Here is a 17605-nt window from a genome sequence, read left to right as displayed (position 1 = left end):
CCCGGCCCCGTACCGGACACACAGCCAAGAAGGACGACACCGTAGCGTCCCCCCCCCCGCTTGACTGGCAAAGAAAACAGCAAGCAACGAAAATCGGCCAGGGGGCGCAGTTCAAACATCTTGAACGACACGCTCAAAGCAAAACACGTGACAGAAAATAATGCATGATGTCATCTGTACTCACGCGGACATGCAAAAAAGGTCAAATCTACACAAAAGCGAGTGCCGCAAGAAACAACACAAATAAATAATAATTCAAACAGCGAAGAACTAGAAAGGCAGATTTCTAATTATCGAAGAACAAGAATGTATCGTAGAGTCCCAGCGCAACTGCCGGAGGATGCTGGCACCCACCAGACGGGTGGTGGTTGCCCCTGCCAGAGAGATAGAACGAAAACTGAAGCAGAGGAGCCACGTTACAAATAGTGAAACGCACAAGGTAAGAATAATCGAGCAGTGTCCTATTACGACATACTGAGTAATACACATGTTAAACGAAGACAAACACTAACAAATGGAGAACGTTCCAAAATTTCCCCTCTCACGAACGACTCCAGACTAATCGGAAGTCGTGAGATCATCATACTGACCGGTACCTTCATCGATGGGTTCAACTTCCAACGGCACCAACTGCGTTATCGGCCGCTTGGACTGCTTGGCGCCAATTCTGATGTTCACTACACGGACCAATCCATCACATCCGGCGAACACTTCCATCACTTTGGCTAGCGGCCAACGCCCTCTTGGAGTAGACTTGTCCATGCAGAGGAAAATGTCACCGGGCTTGATGTTGCGGCTGCGTCGAGACCATCGCTGAAGCACATTCAGCCGAGGCACTATTTCTCGAAGCCATCGCCGCCATACCTCGCGTAGGAGCTGTTGGAGGAGCCGCCAACGACGCTGTGGGTGCAACTCAGCGACTTCTTCGAGTGGCAGAGTCAGCTCGCACTGTCCAGCTAGGAAGTGCATCGGTGTTAGCGGTGCAGCGTCATCCACTTCAGTCCGGACAGCGGTCAACGGACGCGAGCTGAGCAGGCCTTCCGCACTCACCATGGCAGTTACAAGTTCCTCATCAGTGAGATTGGCCTGGGACAGAGTTGCCATCATTGCGCGCTTTGCTGCCTTGACCACACACTCAAATACGCCGCCAAAGTGCGGAGCGAGAGGCGGATTGAAGCGCCAATGAACTCCTTGGCTGGCCATACTTGCGGCCACTTCATCAGAACCTAGCGCTTGAACGGGTTCTCTTAGCTCTCCCTCTGCACCGACAAAGTTCGTCCCGTTGTCTGACACGACCTCAGCTGGCACACCTCTGCGCTTGCAGAAACGGGTGAATGCTAGCAGAAACGACTCGGTGTCCAGGCCATACGCCATCTCGAAATGACAGGCTCGAGATTGCAAACAAGAGAAGACACAGAGGTACCTCTTGAAAATGCCCGGTACGGTGGAGCTGTTCGGAATAGCGGGAGCGGTGCTATCTGCTGCGAAGCCACAGTGGCCCACTTCTTCTTGCAGAGCACGCAGTGTGCACGGTGAGATCGTGTGACAACCCTGCCACGGATGATCCAAAACCGCAGCATCAGATTTGCCAAGAGGTGGTTTGGGCCAACACTGTGATCACACTTGCGATCTTCGGCGTCGACTATCAGCTGAGTAATCCGATGGTGCTGTGGCAAGATTATCGGATGCCGGGTATGCTCAGGCAAGTGGCTGGCAGTCTTCAGACGACCTCCAACGCGTAGCACACACGGGTAATCCTTGTCGAGCACTGGATTCAGTCGTAGCAGCGGGTCATTCGCTGCAAGGGACTTCCCTGACGTCAGCTGCCGATACGAAGCGGGATAGCTCTCTGCTTGTGCGATCGCATACCAGTGACATTCGGCACGCTGGAGCTCATCAGACTTCAGCTCCACAGAGTCGACTGCTGCACTCGCTGCTTCCGGATCCCTCTCGTGCTAGCATGACGTCGACGACACCGGTTGATGAAACGGTAGCACAAGGCCGTCACTCTCACTAGCCGTTTCCATGAGGAGTAGTTGTCGGGGTGGAGACGAAACGCCTCCGCTGACACTTGCAGCACAGCGAACGCCATCACCTGCGCTCGCTTTACCATTCCCGACAACTCCTTTGGCACGGTTATCTGACGAGACGGCCACTCAGTGTGCTGCTGGACGAGGAACTCAGGGCCGTTCCACCATACTGAATCACTGGCTAGCTGGGCTGCTGTCAAGCCTCTGGTGCCCTTGTCGGCTGGGTTCAGCTTTCCAGGAACGTGGTTCCACTGGCTGCCAGCTGAATACTCTTGTACTTCAGCTATCCGGTCAAGAACACGCTGACCGTGTTGTAGGCCTACGAACTGGGACTTTCCCTGACCATGTAGGTCGAAGACCAGTGAAATGATGATGAAATCACATTCTTTATGACGTAAGGAATCTGTCATGCAGTTCACGCGACAAGTGCGTGCAGCCAGTGCTGCTCGCGTGCCAGTCAACACAAAGCGACCGAGCTAGCAGCTTTCGCCGAGCATCGACATGAAAACAAGGGACTTTTACTGTTGGACTATGTTCGGGATTGCAGGAGGTAAGTGTGAAAGATGAATAACTCTCCATGCTGTACGAGGGGCATATTTCAACGGCTTGCTGCCATTGCAACACTCCTAGGACAGTTTGTGGGGGTTCTCAGCAGATCAAGCAGGAAATGCAGCTCATCTTACCTCTGCCATCATGGTCTGTTCCGAGTAGCGTTCCAGACACGTTCGCGATCGATGGGCGCGTGTCGTGATCCATGAAGCGCTATCCTACGTCACAGAGCACGCGATCTCACCGTGCAGCTTGCAATAAAATTCAAAAACTGCGCTCAGGACTTCAGTCACTTTTGCATCAACAGTCGCACAAAATATTATTGGTGGCGCAAGGAGAAGCTTGTCATTTGGAGTGACAAGTGATCACCGCTGCTTTTCATTGTCAGAGTCAACAATACACTTTGTTCTGCGGCCTTGGGAGTAGTGTTGGAGTATAAATTGCTGAGGAGACGTCGCGGAGGGGAGAGCTTACCTGCGCAGGTATGACTTTGGCCGTATTTCAGCATGGTCGAGTGGAAAAATTCAAAAAGGTTTATTTCAAGAAAACCCCAAAAGGAAGATGAGGGACATGTCCTCAGCGCTAGAAGTGGTGTTCTACTATCTGCCGGTGTATAGTTCTGGCTAATTGAGGACGTAGCTGGCTGTTTTGCCAGCGCTTGTAAATTGGCTATTTTCAAGACGATCATTTGTGGCGTCAGGGGGTGATTGACCTCGTCTTCTGGGATCCTGGCGTGGCTAAGTGGTACTGCTACAGGAACTCTTCTAAGGTGAGGCAATGTTGGCTTGATGGAGTTTTGTTCATAGCTTGTTCGTATACGCTGTGGCGTGACTCGTTTCTAGACCCATAAATAATGTGATATTTCGGCCATTTTTGAGGGGTATGCAAATTGCAAGGTTCCCTTCAGAAACTTTTTCAAGGGCTTTGCACAATCGATCCACACCCCAAAGGGAACCTACCTGCAAATTTTGAGCGAAATCGGAGAGAACAACTTGCACACATACTTTGGTATTTTCAGACATGTCAAAGTTTGGAGCCTTCCAGCATGCTGTTGCACGAAGCAGATCTGACATCGCCATCGTAACAGAGACTAAACTCACCCCGGAGAAAGCCTCACTATCTGACTCCTCCATGCCGGGCTTCCACCCACCCCTCCGACTTGACCGATCTGCTCAAGGTGGCGGAGTTGCAGTCTGGGTCCGGGACTCCCTCTCCTTTGACCACCTGAGTGACATCAACTGCCATGGCCATGAGGTCATCTGGCTGCGCCTGCACCTGGACAATGGCCAGAAAGTAGTTGTATGTGCAGTGTACCGACCCGGGTCGTGCCCTGGACAAGATTTCTCTCCGCTTGAGTATTTTTTTTATTTATTTTTATTTATTTATTTATTTTTTATTGGGAACACAGCCCTACAAAGAGACATGTGGAGACAAACACAAGACAAGACACAGGGGATGTAGGGACGACGTGCCGATGTACAGGGAGCAACTCGACCGACCAGGGGTCTCGGTGTTAGCGTTGCAACCTGGCATCGAAAAAAAGGGGGGGGTGCATGGTCAGGTAGCAAAAATAATAATTTGGTGCGAGAAAGGGGCGCTAGTATTGCACCAAATAATATAAATTAATACGTGTAATGACTGAACCAGAAGGGAAAATGAAGAAAGAGGACAGTATCTTGACTCAGTCATGGATCAAGCTCGATCCCTCGGGAACAGCGTCGTGATAGCCGGGGACGTAAATGTTCATAATGAAAGCTGGCTATACAGCACAAAGACTACACCGGCTGGTGAATACATGGAAGAACTCTCTGCGTTCCACGGGCTCCACCAGCACGTTACTCAACCGACGCGGGGTGAGAACACCCTGGACCTCATACTCAGCGACTTCTCGGAGACCTCAGTGGTGGTAAATGTACTGGACCCCATTGGAGCATCAGACCATGCCACCGTTGTGGCCACTTTTTTTTTTTTTGCCACCCCACTCCACGAACCACCGACTAAACGGCGCGTTTGGAGGTATGCTCAGGCAGACTGGGGCCGGCTTCGGCACTTCTACTCAACAGCAAACTGGGATATATCAGAAGACCCCGAGGCGTCGTGCAGATCAGTAACTGCTGTTGTCATGGAAGGCATGAATCGCTTCATTCCACACAAAGAACTTTCGACGAAACCAACAGATCCATCCTGGTGGACGCCGGAATGCTCAGCCGCTACCCAGGCAAAGAAGAATGCATGGAACCGTCTCAGGAGACACCCCACCTGCCACCAGCAACTTATTGACTACAATGCCAAAGTCCGAGCCTCTGCCAATTGCCTTCGTCTCGCAAAGCAGGCAGAATCTGCCCGCATCCGAGATCGGCTCAAACATGGGTCACTGCGAAACAAACAATGGTGGTCACTCCTGAAGCAAGCTGCAGGCTCTGGCCGCAGCTCGTCTATCCCTGTCCTACGCAATGCCCAGGGTAGAGAATATGTCACCAACCAGGAAAAGGCTACTTGCTTTGGAGAATTCTTTGCAAGCAAATGCAGTCTGGGTGATCAAGATCTACAGCACTCCGACCTTCCTGACCTTCCTCCTAGGTGTACATCTGCCCTGACAACTGTCCGATTTCGGGAAGCGACAGTCCAGCGCCAGCTCCGCCAGCTGGATCCAACCAAGGCTACCGGACCCGATGGCATCCCTGCCAGAGTTCTTAAGCAGTGCTCAAACGTTTTGGCTGCACCACTTGCCAAGCTGTTCTCACTCTGTTTTCGGTGTCATGTCCAGCCCTCTCTCTGGAAAGTAGCCCGTGTGGTCCCAATACACAAGAAGCAATCTCATTCTGCTGTTAAGAACTACCGACCTGTGTCCTTGTTATCTGTTGTCTCCAAAGTCATGGAGAAGATTGTCTACACTGCCATAATCAATCATCTTGAGCTTGAAAAGGCTCTGTCCATCCACCAGTACGGATTCCGGCAGGGGCTCAGCACATCTGACCTTCTCACGTCTCTCAACCACTCCTGGGTCTCCGAAGTCAACCGTTGCGGCGCAGTCCACGTGCTGGCTGTCGACATAGCAGGAGCATTCGACAAAGTTTCACACCGAGGCGTGCTCCACAAGGCTGCGTCATATGGCATCACTGGTCCCCTCCTCAACTGGCTGTCTGCCTACCTGTATGACAGGAAGTTGCAGGCAGTAGTCGGCGGAGCATCTTCAGAACCATACAAGATTGATGCTGGGGTCCCACAAGGGAGCATCCTTGGGCCCACACTGTTTTTGCTGTACGTGAATGACGCCTGCGACGTCCTACTGGAAGGGATCACTCCGGCTGTTTACGCAGATGACACCACGCTTTATGCCCACATCCCAACGCCACATGCTGTGACAGAAGTGTGCCGCAACCTCCAAGCTGGGGTGGATGCACTTGCTGAATGGGGTGCTCAGTGGCGCGTCACTTTTGAGCCAACGAAATCACAGGCCATGACTGTGTCCCGCCAACACAGACCCTGGGAGACACCACCCATCAAGTTCAACGGCACAGCGGTCCCAGAATGCTCGCGGCTGAAGCCCCTTGGAGTGACGTTTGATGCCCATCTAACATACTCGGAGCATCTTCGAGGAACTGCAGTGCGTGCCACACAGCGAATTGGTTTCTTCCGGAAGGCGTGCCATGTCCTGGACCCACCGGGCCGGGCCACAGCATACCGGGGGTTCATTCGGCCTCTAATGGAGTACTGTCCACTTGTATGGATGGGAGCTGCGGCTACCCATCTCTCACAGCTGGACCGAGTCCAGCATCGTGCCCTCACCCTGATTGGGACAGGGGCTGCAATGGACACTCTGTCCCTGCGGCGCCGTGTGGCCGGCCTCACAACTCTGTATTAGCTCCATTAGGAGTTCTTCTCCTCATTTGAGTTCATCATGCAGTGAGTGTTCAATAGTAAAAAAAAAAGAAAAAAAGACATGCTCTCTTAAGTTCCTCTGGCTGCTAGGACTGTTCCTCCGCCCGTTTTGTTCGTCCTCCTATTGCCTCTGCCGCTGAACAGTCGCCGGATTGTTCAAGCCTCAGAGTCTTCTTGCCCCGTATGCTGATCCTGCTCTGTTTTAGTGTTTCACCAGGTATGATGCTGCAAGTGGCAAGTTTGTTCGTCCGCCTGAAGCCGTTTCCCGTCCTCCCAACTGTCAATCGCCCGCCGTTACTGCTTCTCGTCCTGACCCGCTCACGCTATCTGATGATCTGGTCCAGTTAGTACTTCTTCCCCTGTTCCTCGTAGTTCTGGCCGTGTTCGCACTGCACCTGCTCACCTAGCTGACTATGTCCTGGACTGAGTTCATTTTGGTTTATTTTCTTTGTTTCATGTTTTCTAGGTACTTCGTTCATTCCCGTGGACGTGAATTTTTGCTGGGGGGCACAGTGTTATAGGTGTATTTATGCTAAGACTTGTACATACTCACTATTCGTATTTCCCGCTCGTTCCCCTTGGGAATGAGAGCCACCCACATATAGAAGAGCGCATGCTCCAGTGGTTCTCTAGTCTTGAGTTGTGTTGATGTTGCCCTGTTCTCCTTCGTTCTTGTCTACTATTTTGTCAACTACTTATTCCATATTCACTACTATAAAACCCACGTGTTCTGGAAGAGTGAGGGGACTTCGTTTAGCCCAGAGCTAACATATTAACTGCAGTTATTAAGATCTGCGGAGATTTACTCTTCTCACTTCATCCTGATTTATATGCTCAAGGACTCAAGGAGAACCCTGAATCTTCCTACACTACAGCAACGCCAGGAGCGGTGGCTTAGTTCAAGTGATGAGCTTTAAGTAAACTCCAAGTCTGAGCTTTATCATCGTCAGCATTCGCATGTCATCATGTACATTGAAAATCAACATAATTTTGAGATTCGACCTTTTTTCAGGCTCACTTTTCAACGCGGACGAAGCAAAGTCGGCAGAACGAAGCCTAGAGGAGGACAATCACCCTCTCCACTTCACCATCACTATACTGACATAGATATGGGATGAAGCAACTAAAAAATCCACAAGAAAACTGTATGGCCATCTTCGCGCCGACTTTGGTCTTAGAATTTTCTATCATGATCAGAAATGTACGAGGAGCACTCAAAAATAAGCTACAGACGTACCTTTATCACATTCCCAGCTAGAAAATAATAAAGGAGGACAATGGTACTGAGACGAACGGGACAACTATTGAGCACGGGCTGCACCGAGACGCAGCAGTGATGGTGGGGCATTGACGGCTCTGCCGAACTGAGGTCTCGGCATCACGGGCAAAAACACGCACCAAAAATAAAAGATAGAGCTGCACGAGTCACAAGAAAGAAAGGGTTAACACCAGCGAGTGTGCGGGAGAAACTGTGAAACTTTTAGCACATTACAAGGCTTGTGACTGAGAGGAGCATCAGAGAGGAGTATCATCATAGCTGATCATGGCGAGTCGATTGTCTGAGCCAGTTGTGGTGCATAGATAGGGATACACGCGCGAGATCATCATCATAGCGAGTCGACTGCCCAGAGCCTGTTTGTGCTTTGCAGATGGCGATAAACGTTAGTTTAGAATGCTTGCATTCCCTTGCTGTGTTGAGGCTGGGACAGAAGAGCGGCAGGGAGGAAGTTCCAGTCACTAATACTGCAGTGTGGGAACGAGCGCTTCAATGCAAGCGGGACAGATGCAAGCAGCTGGTGTTGGAGCTGGTAGTCATTGTAACAGTTCCCTGTTAGCGCTAACCTTATCTGCCCTCTAGCTCTGTATCTTGCACCTTTCCCTATCCTGCCAGCACTCGCGTTATCACCTTCGGGCACGAAGTGCCCTATATCAGTTGTGTTGCCTTGAGCAAGCATTGTCTTTTCCAAGAATACCTTCAAATGGTTACACTGGTAGCGGAGGATGGTTAATATGGTGTTCTTGGAGCTCGCCATTGTCGTGGCGATCCTTGTTCTTTCTGTGTTGCTATTCAGGGTGGCCAACGAGGTCCGTGAAGCCAGTCGCCAAGTCTGCGCCCGTCTGAGCAACCGACAACAACCGCTCCCTGTGCCGCCCGCTCATTTGTCCGGGAAGCCTCGGCACGCTAAGGAGCCGCCGATCTTCGATGGCAAGCCCCCACAGTTCAAGGAGTGGGCTTTCTCCATTGAGCTGGCGATTTGGTCACTGGGAATCACCGACTCATCGGTGATGGTGGACTAAGCAGCGGGCTTCCTGAGCGGCAACGCCAAGCTATGGCTCATCGCATCATTGGATACGGGTGTGGAGTTCTCCACGTGGCCAGCACTGCGTCAAGCCCTCGCCTAGGTGTATGGTCCGTTGCATCATCAAGAGCGGGTGCGACTGGATCTCTTCGCTGTCAGGCAGCACTCAAGCTTGGAGAGCTATGTCACCGAGTTCTCACGCCTAAGCCTACAAGTGCCTGAGATCGACGAGCTGACCCGAGGACTGCTGTTAGTAAATGGACTGCACCCATCTGGCAAGACCCGGGTGCTGCGAGAGCACCCCACTGATCTGAGCCAAGCGATCAGGTCAGCGCAAACGGCGGACCAACAGCCGAACCCGACTCAGCACCGAAGTCAGCCCGTTCGACCCCAAAGGCTAACACCGGAGGAGAGGCGTCACCTGAGTCGGCAGGGTGGATGCTTCGCTTGTCGGAAGCCAGGTCACCTAGCTCGGGATTGTCCCAGCAATCAACACCCAAACGCTGGTCGCCAGTGAAGAATGGCGTGCGCTCGCTGGCGACCAAGCGGAAAGCACCCAACGGTTACCCGTTTGACATACGCAACCGGTACAGCATACTAGAGCTGGAAGAACCGACGCTGAAAGCTGATTCGGAAGATGTTGCCGAACAGGAATCCCATGTCAGCAACGTTGATCTCGCAGTACAGGACACGGAGCTTCCTTTGGAGCATGACCTTCTCCGTGTTGAGGGCAGGATCAACGGCCGCCGGGCAATTATGCTTATTGACTCGGGATCGACGCACGACTTCATATCGGAAGCTTTCGTGCAAAAAAACGACCTTGTTACGGAGAGCAAGGACGAAACACTGAAGGTAACCCTGGCTGATGGCTCATCGACATCATCGGGACTGCAGAGGACCGGTCCGGTAAAGGTTATCGTGAAAGACTTCAGCGACACCCAATCTTTCACAGTTTTTCCGTTGAGCCGCTATGATGCTATCCTGGGCAAGCCATGGCTGACCAGACCCAATCCGGATATCAACTTTCAGACCAACGAAGTCAAACTGAACGGAGAGCCGCTCGTTGCTAAACCCCCTTCCGGCCAAAATAGTGATAGGGAGCATCAGGAGTCGCCGCCAATTGGGAGCATGCTCATGTCTGGTTCCCAGGCTCGCCGCGAGCTGAGGAAAGGCGCGCAGGGAATCCTGGCGTGGGCCAACGCTACTGACGATGAGGAGGAGGACACACACAGCAAGCCATCAGCCACCAGACAACACCCAGATCATCAAGAGCAGCTGGCTAACCTTCTGCGGCGGTACTCGGACATCTTTCCAGACGACCTGCCGACCGAGCTTCCGCCAGAGAGGGATGTCGACCATGAGATTGTGACTGAGGAGGGTGCCATTCCTCCATCACGGGCTGCCTACCGTCTCCCCAGACCCGAGATGGACGAATTGCAAGCCCAGCTCTTCGCAAGGGCTTCATCGAACCCAGCAAGTCACCAGACGGTGCCCCAGTCTTTTTCGTTAAAAAGTCTGATGGCTCATTGCGCATGGTTTGTGATTGGCGGAATTTGAACAGGATCACCATCAAAAACAAAGCTTGCCTCCCAAACATTGATGACCTGTTTGATACCATTCAAGGTAGCTCATACTTCAGTAAGCTGGATTTACGCTCGGGATACAATCAGCTTAGGATCCGTCAGGAAGATGTACCTAAGACGGCTATCAATACTCCCTTCGGTCATTTCCAGTTCCGGGTCATGGGCTTTGGATTAACTAACGCCCCTGCCACGTTTCAGTCACTGATGAACAGTATTCTCCAACCGTACTTACGGCGGTTTGTGGTAGTGTTTCTGGATGATATTCTTATCTTCAGCAAATCCTGGCAAGATCATCTTGAACATATCCAGACAGTTCTTGAGACGCTCCGGAAAAATAGGCTATTCTGTAAGCAGTCGAAATGTGAGTTTGGTGTCAAGGATGTTCTGTTTCTAGGGCATCGCATGGACGGTGAATGTATCGCTCCAGATCCAAAGAAGCTTAAAGCAGTGAGGGAATGGCAGCCACCGACGACAGTTACGGAGGTGAGACAGTTCCTTGGTTTTGCGAACTACTTTAGAAGATTTATTGAGCACTACTCTACTATATCGCGGCCATTAGAGGAGATCACTGGCAAACATGCCAGGTTCAAATGGAGTGGCCCCCGTCAGCATGCATTCGAATCCCTGAGACAGGTCTTGTTGAGTGCACCGCTGTTGAAACTAGCAAACGTGCAGAAGCCTTTCAGAGTTGCAACAGACGCAAGTGATTTTGCAATAGCAGGCGTCCTTCTCCAACAGGGGGAAAGCGATAGTGCTTGGCATCCTGTGGCATATGCCAGTCGTAAGCTGTCACAAGCGGAGCGAAATTACACTGCTGCAGAACGCGAAACCCTGGCGGTGGTGTTTGCACTGCTATCCTGGAGAATTTATCTATTCCAGCATTTTGAAGTGTTCAGTGACAGCATGGCCGTAGTCTACTTGAGCACAAAAGACAATCTCACTAAGCGCGAAGCTAGATGGGTTGAATTTCTTGCAGACTATGACTTCACAGTTAATCACAAACCCGGCAAGGAAAATATGGCTGATGCGTTATCCCGCCGCCCTAATCTGCGCAGGTCAGCAATTGGCAATGTAGTTGAGGAAAAGGATTGCCCACCCATCCTACCAGCACCCCATTTGAATACGATTGAGTTTGCTTTGGAACTGAGTGATAGTGTTGCTGAGATGATTTCGGAAGCATATCAGAATGACGAGCAGCTTTCCCCAATAATTCAGCGGCTGCGCGGCGATTCCTCTGATAATCTACACGAGCGGTACTATTGGGATGAAGAGTCCAGGTACCTATACCTCCGTGCAGCACCAAACAATCGCTTGTGTGTACCCAAGTGTGCAGTAAGGCTTCAACTCCTGCAGGAGTACCACGACTGTGTTACGGCAGGCCATCAGGGACGGGATCGTACATATTTCCGGCTTCGTCAATTCTTCCATTGGCCCAAGATGGGCCTTGACGTGAAGAAATATGTTAAATCTTGCGGCATATGTCAGCGCACTAAGGGTGGGTTGCCTAGATCCGGTTTGCTGCAATCGCTCCCAGTACCAACCACCCCCTGGAAAGATATTTCCATGGACTTTATCATTGGCTTACCCCAGACCCCTCAGGGCTTTGATGCAATTTATACATTTGTTGACCGGCTTACAAAATGTGTCCATTTAATCCCCACGACTTCCAAAGTTGACGCTAAGGGTTCTGCTGATTTGTATCTCCAGAATGTGTTTAGATTACACGGTTTGACTTCCACTATTGTTTGTGATCGGGACCCAAGATTTACTTCTGAATTTTTCCGGGAATTGTTTCATCAATTAGGTACCACCTTGTCGTTTAGTACTGCCAATCACCCACAGACCGATGGGCAGACTGAGAGAATGAATAGAGTAATTGAGGATGTGCTTAGAGCGTTTGTTAACCACAAACAAGATAATTGGGACAAGCGTCTGCCTCTTTGCGAATTTGCAATTAATAGTTCATATCAGTCTTCCACTTCTAGCACGCCATTTTATCTAAATTATGGACTTAATCCCAAGTCCCCACCAGATTTCCTGGCACGGAGGGGAGGAGGGAGTGCCCCAGACTGGATCCAGGATCGGGCGGATGCCGTCAAGTTGGCAAAGGACGAAATGATTGCCGCTCCAGCTAGACAAGCTCAGTATGCAGACAGGGGAAGGGTGCCCAGCAACCTGAAGGTTGCCGACATGGTGCTGGTGTACAAGGATTTCCTAACAACCGCAGAAGCCCGGGATCAGCCTTCACAGAAGCTACGCCCTAAGTGGTTCGGGCCCTACCCAATCATCAAGAAGATCGGACCCAACGCCTATCAGCTGGATCTACCCAGCGCTATTCGGTGCCACCCTGTCTTCAATGCCACTGCTCTGCGCCGGTATAAGCAGAATACTATTCCCGGCAGGCAGCAGCCACCCCCGCCACGGTTCACTGACTTGCAGGGTCAGACCAGATACATGGTGGAGAAGATTCTTGACGATCGCCAGCGAAGGCATCAGACTCAGTACCTTGTCAAGTGGCAAGGGTACCCAGACGACGAAGCCACCTGGGAGCCAGAAGGGAACTTGCTGGACGAGGCCGGTAGGCCGATAGTTGCTCGGAGGCGTTACAGGGCGTCCAGGGCATGTTAGTGACACTATGGTTACCGCGAAATGTTATTCGCTCAAATTCAATTGCACGTGTACCTTGAGAATTCCCACTTGATCCTTGTTGTGTTAAGCAATCCATTCCCCTCCTGTTTTAGATTTTCCCCATTTCCGCTATCTTCACTCGCCTGACTGTCCTTGGTAACCTTGCACGGTGCTTCAATTAGATGAGCGTTGTTGGGTTGACACGATTTCATTTGATTATTCCCTTTCCACATATTCCTCGACTCCCTGGAGGCACCTGTGCCTCGCTTAGGAGGGAGGGATGGTGTAACAGTTCCCTGTTAGCGCTAACCTTATCTGCCCTCTAGCTCTGTATCTTGCACCTTTCCCTATCCTGTCAGCACTCGCGTTATCACCTTAGGGCACGAAGTGCCCTATATCAGTTGTGTTGCCTTGAGCAAGCATTGTCTTTTCCAAGAATACCTTCAAACGGTTACAGTCATGGTCAATGACACTACTATGCTCGCTGCGAGTTCTGGGGCTGGATGAGGGGAAATTGCGCGGTGGCAAAACAGAGATCAGCTGCAGTGGGCCAGGCAGGTAATATAGCTTGTATAGGCAGGCAAGTGAGGCAACAGTGCGACGGATGGCCAGGCTAGGTAATAGTGCACCTGGACCGATGATTCACAGAGCACAGCGTTGGATATGATCCAGGCGTTGCAGGTAACTGGGCGGAGCGCCTATCCAGATGAGGGGGGCATACTCCATAACTGGTCGAACAAATGCCTTGTATACTGTGGCGCGGCAGGCTGGAGAGAGAATGTGTGTTGCACGGCGCAGGAAGCCCCCGCGTTGCTTGGCTCGAGCGGCAACCTTCCGGAGATGAGTGCTGAATGACAGCTTCGAGTCAAAGGTCACTCCAAGTAGAGAGAGAGCTTTCTCCTCAAGGACAGGAGAGCCGCCGAAGACAGTGCAAGGCAAATTGATAGGGGTTCTGCGGAGAGTGGCGGTCATGGCTTGGGACTTTTATTGAATACTTCGCCGCCCTGGTAAAGAGCTGCCACCTTGTACAGCAGTTCCCTGTCGTGACACCCCCATTGCCCCCTCTGCTTCCGCCCGCTATTTCGGAATATTAGCTGATGAGCATCTATCCTTTTCAGACCCAGTACCAGCGGTGTGTACATCTGTTAACAAGAAAGTCAGAGCCTTTGTGCATGCAAAACAGAATATCAGTATCTTTGGCAAGCGAATGTTCTACCTCTCTATAATTCAGTCTACTCTTGAGTATGGCAGCACCGCATATGTACACTGATTGTCGCAAGCTCTTTATAAAAATCTTCTTGCTGCTAGCCGTTTAGCGCTAAAGAGAATTTTTTCCTAGGATAGAATGACCGCAACTGACCTTCTCTACGGTAACACCAATGTATACATCCTTGAACAACGCCTCAATTTCAAGACCTATGTATTTGTGTATCGCTGCCTGAATGGCCTTGCTTGTCCTACAAGATCACTTTACTATTCATACTCACGGTGCTCACACTGCTGTCATTAACCCTTTCAGTGCCAAGGATGAGATAACTCGTCCTACAGACCCCCACGCGATTGGCCAAGGACGAGATATCTCGTCCTCGTAGTGCGCATGTTATATTGCAGTGCATAGACCAGTGTACAAACTATCGTAACTGGGAAACATAAACGCATCGCGACAATCAATACACCATTGGAAAGGTCTTGAGCTCATCTTTACGTGGATATAACGTTCGTCGCCATGGGATGAAGAATCACTGAGCGGCGACAGGATGAACACCAAAGTCACGGGCACAGTTCGAATCGTGAAAATCGGTTAAATTTCGGCAAGATGCCGAACAATAACGTGAGATTGAGTTGTTGTGTCGTTCCGAGGCACGGTGGAGTAGTTCGGAGAGGAGGTGGAAGTGGCCCTGGTGTGTCTATGTTGCTGAGATCGACCATGATGGATTCGCTTGGTCCTGATCTTTCCAACGAGCCCAGGATGATGAAAATCCATCATGGTGGAGTGAAATGAGAATAAATTCCATTCAGAGTTGTGCGCGCAAACTACACCAAGAGAGTCAGTGCACTGGACAGCCGGCCGATTGGAGAAAAGGGACCCGGCATTGAAAGGGTTAACCGTGGTCTGGTGTCTGCCGCGCTTGTTTTACCCCCTGCTAGCACACGCTATGGTTTCAGTGCAATTTCTTAAGTAGGCACTGCCACCTGCTTACCGCCTTTCTGATTCACCTGCTGATTTTCGATCATCCATCAATACGTTCTTAGGGTTCCTTGTAAAAAGGCGATGACGCCTGTTGGGAATTCCCTAGTACAATAAAAAAAATAGTGTTATTTCCCTAAAATTGTTCAAAAATATTTCGTTTGTATAGTGTGGCAACAACGTTGCCACTTGTGCCTAAATGTGGTTTGTCATCTTCTTGTTTGTTATTATTATTATTATCAGTCGTTCTCACTTTTTTTGCCGATGAACACTTGTCATGCTTAGTACTCACTTGCAAACCCTTGGTTTCTGCACACTTTTGTAAGAAATCACACCTCGATATTCCAGTGCTGTCATTGTATCTTGTTACCCTATCTTGATTGCTATATTATTTCCTTTGTTCTCATTTTGTTCTTTAATGCAACGGTGATTCCTGAAGAGTGTTGTACGAAAACATGTATTTTCTTTACATTGTTTCTTGTTAATAAAGTAATCCAAACGTCACTGCAGCTAGTCCTACTTATTGCCATATTTAAATTATTCTCTTCTCGTCCAATATTCAAATAAAAAAATTGAATAAACTTACAGTTTTTCAAGGTTTGTAAGATTGCCAAATACATTCGGAGGAAGCCTTACAAGATTATTTATTCCCAGTGTCCTGCATAGACAGATGAGAAAAGTGCAGAAAGTCGAAATTATGTGGGTTAGAGTCAGGGTCACTAGCCTTCCAGCCTATGTGATAATAGAGATAATAGATTTCTTGGAAGAGAAATACCAAATAGGTCAGATTTAAGGGGATTCATCAACCACAGTCACCCTTCATCCTGAGTTATAGAGTCCAAACGGATCCACAGGGTTTAGTTTTTGCATTATCAACCTTTGCCTTTGACACATCATTCTGACATCCACGGATTTCATGTCGGAAAAAGGTGTTCAGTTTATAGTATTTTGACTGGAGAAACCGCAAATTAGACAGGTATAGTAACTGCAGTTATTTGGATCTGCGGAGATTTACTCTCCTCAGTTCATCCTGATTTTCATGCTCAAGGACCCAAGGAGAACCCTGACTCGTCTTGCACTACAGCAACGCAAGAAGTGGTGGCTTAGTTCAAGTGATCAACTTCGAGTAAACTCCAAGTCTGAGCCTTATAGTTCAACTTACAGCCATTTAAGGTTTGTAAGATGGCCAAATACATTCTTAGGAAGCTCTTCAAGTGCATTGCGTGTTAGGAACCTGCAAAGACAGATGTGAAAAATGCAGAAAGTCGAAAAATATGTGAGTAGAGTCGGGGACACTAGCCGTCCAGCCTATGTGATAATAGAGATAATAGATGTCTTGGAGGAAGAAATATCAAAGAGATCAGTTTAAGGGGATTCATTACCTACGGTCACCCCTCATCCTGAGTTGTAGAGTCCAAACGGATCCACAGGGTTTAGTTTTTGCATTACCATCCTTTTCCTTCGACACATCATTCTGATATCCATAGATTTCAAGTAGGAAGAAGATGTTCAGTTTATAGTATTTTGACTGGAGAAACTGCAAATTAGACATGTATAGAAACTGTAGTTATTTGGATATGCGGAGTTTTACTTTTCTCAATTCATCCTGATTTGCATGCTCATGGGCCCAAGGAGAACCCTGAATTTTCCTACACTACAGCAACGCAAGGAGCGGTGGCTTAGTTCAAACAATCAGCTTCGAGTAAACTCCAAGTATGAGCTTTATAGTTCAACTTACAGCCATTCAAGGTTTGTAAGGTTGTCAAATACATTTGAAGGAAGCCGTACAAGTTCATTACGGCTTAGGGACCTGCATGGACAGATGAGAAAGTGTAGAAAGTCGAAAATATGTGGGTGGAGTCAGGGACACTAGCCTTCCAGCCTATGGGAAAATAGAGATAATAGATGTCTTGGAGGAGAAATATAAAAGAGGTCAGTTTGAAAGGGGAACTCCGGTCCAAAATCACCCCCATTTTTATTGCGGAATCCACTAGAGTATGTCGTAAGTGGTAGAATGGCGAAACCCGGAAGCTTCTACGACAAGGACAACATACCTAAATTACCAATTGCAATTTTCCATATTTGGCACGAGGGGGCCCCTGCCCACCCTGTGACTTAAAACGTACTCAGCCCGGTCCACTCAGAAAAAATTTCATAATTGAAGCAAAAATGAAAAGTCCTTGGCCATTGTTGAAGTGCTTGTTGTTCTGTGCCATGCCCGATTTATTTTCACGACTCGCTGCTGCGTTTTTGGATGCGACAATGTCACGAAAAAAGAGGCGCCTACGGGCTGTTGTAGCATGGCTTTCCTCTGGCTGACGCGAATCTGACGACAGCTTGGCTACGGAAAGTATGTTGGAAAGATTTTTCTCCGACGACAAATAATCGTGTCTGCACTGAGCATTCACTGAGATGTGCTATGAAAGAGATTTCCAACAAGAGTTT

The 17605-nt window shown here is 49.6% G+C and overlaps 1 protein-coding gene across 1 annotated transcript; it reads right to left on the bottom strand.

Annotated features, from left to right (window-relative positions):
* Positions 1-558: 558 nt before the first annotated feature.
* On the bottom strand, positions 559-1374 carry LOC135827236 (uncharacterized). The gene has a single exon (XM_065339765.1). It carries the CDS (start codon positions 1372-1374, stop codon positions 559-561), a length of 816 nt encoding a protein of 271 aa, XP_065195837.1.
* Between the last annotated feature and the right edge of the window lie 16231 nt (positions 1375-17605).

This window comes from Sycon ciliatum, chromosome 11 (assembly GCF_964019385.1).
Source record: "Sycon ciliatum chromosome 11, ocSycCili1.1, whole genome shotgun sequence".
In the NCBI taxonomy this organism is placed as follows: domain Eukaryota; kingdom Metazoa; phylum Porifera; class Calcarea; order Leucosolenida; family Sycettidae; genus Sycon; species Sycon ciliatum.
This window is presented reverse-complemented; position numbering and strand designations above follow the sequence as displayed.

Coding starts and splice junctions, on each gene's coding strand:
- LOC135827236 (XM_065339765.1), bottom strand. CDS start 1,374: ATGGCGTATGGCCTGGACACCGAGTCGTTTCTGCTAGCATTCACCCGT.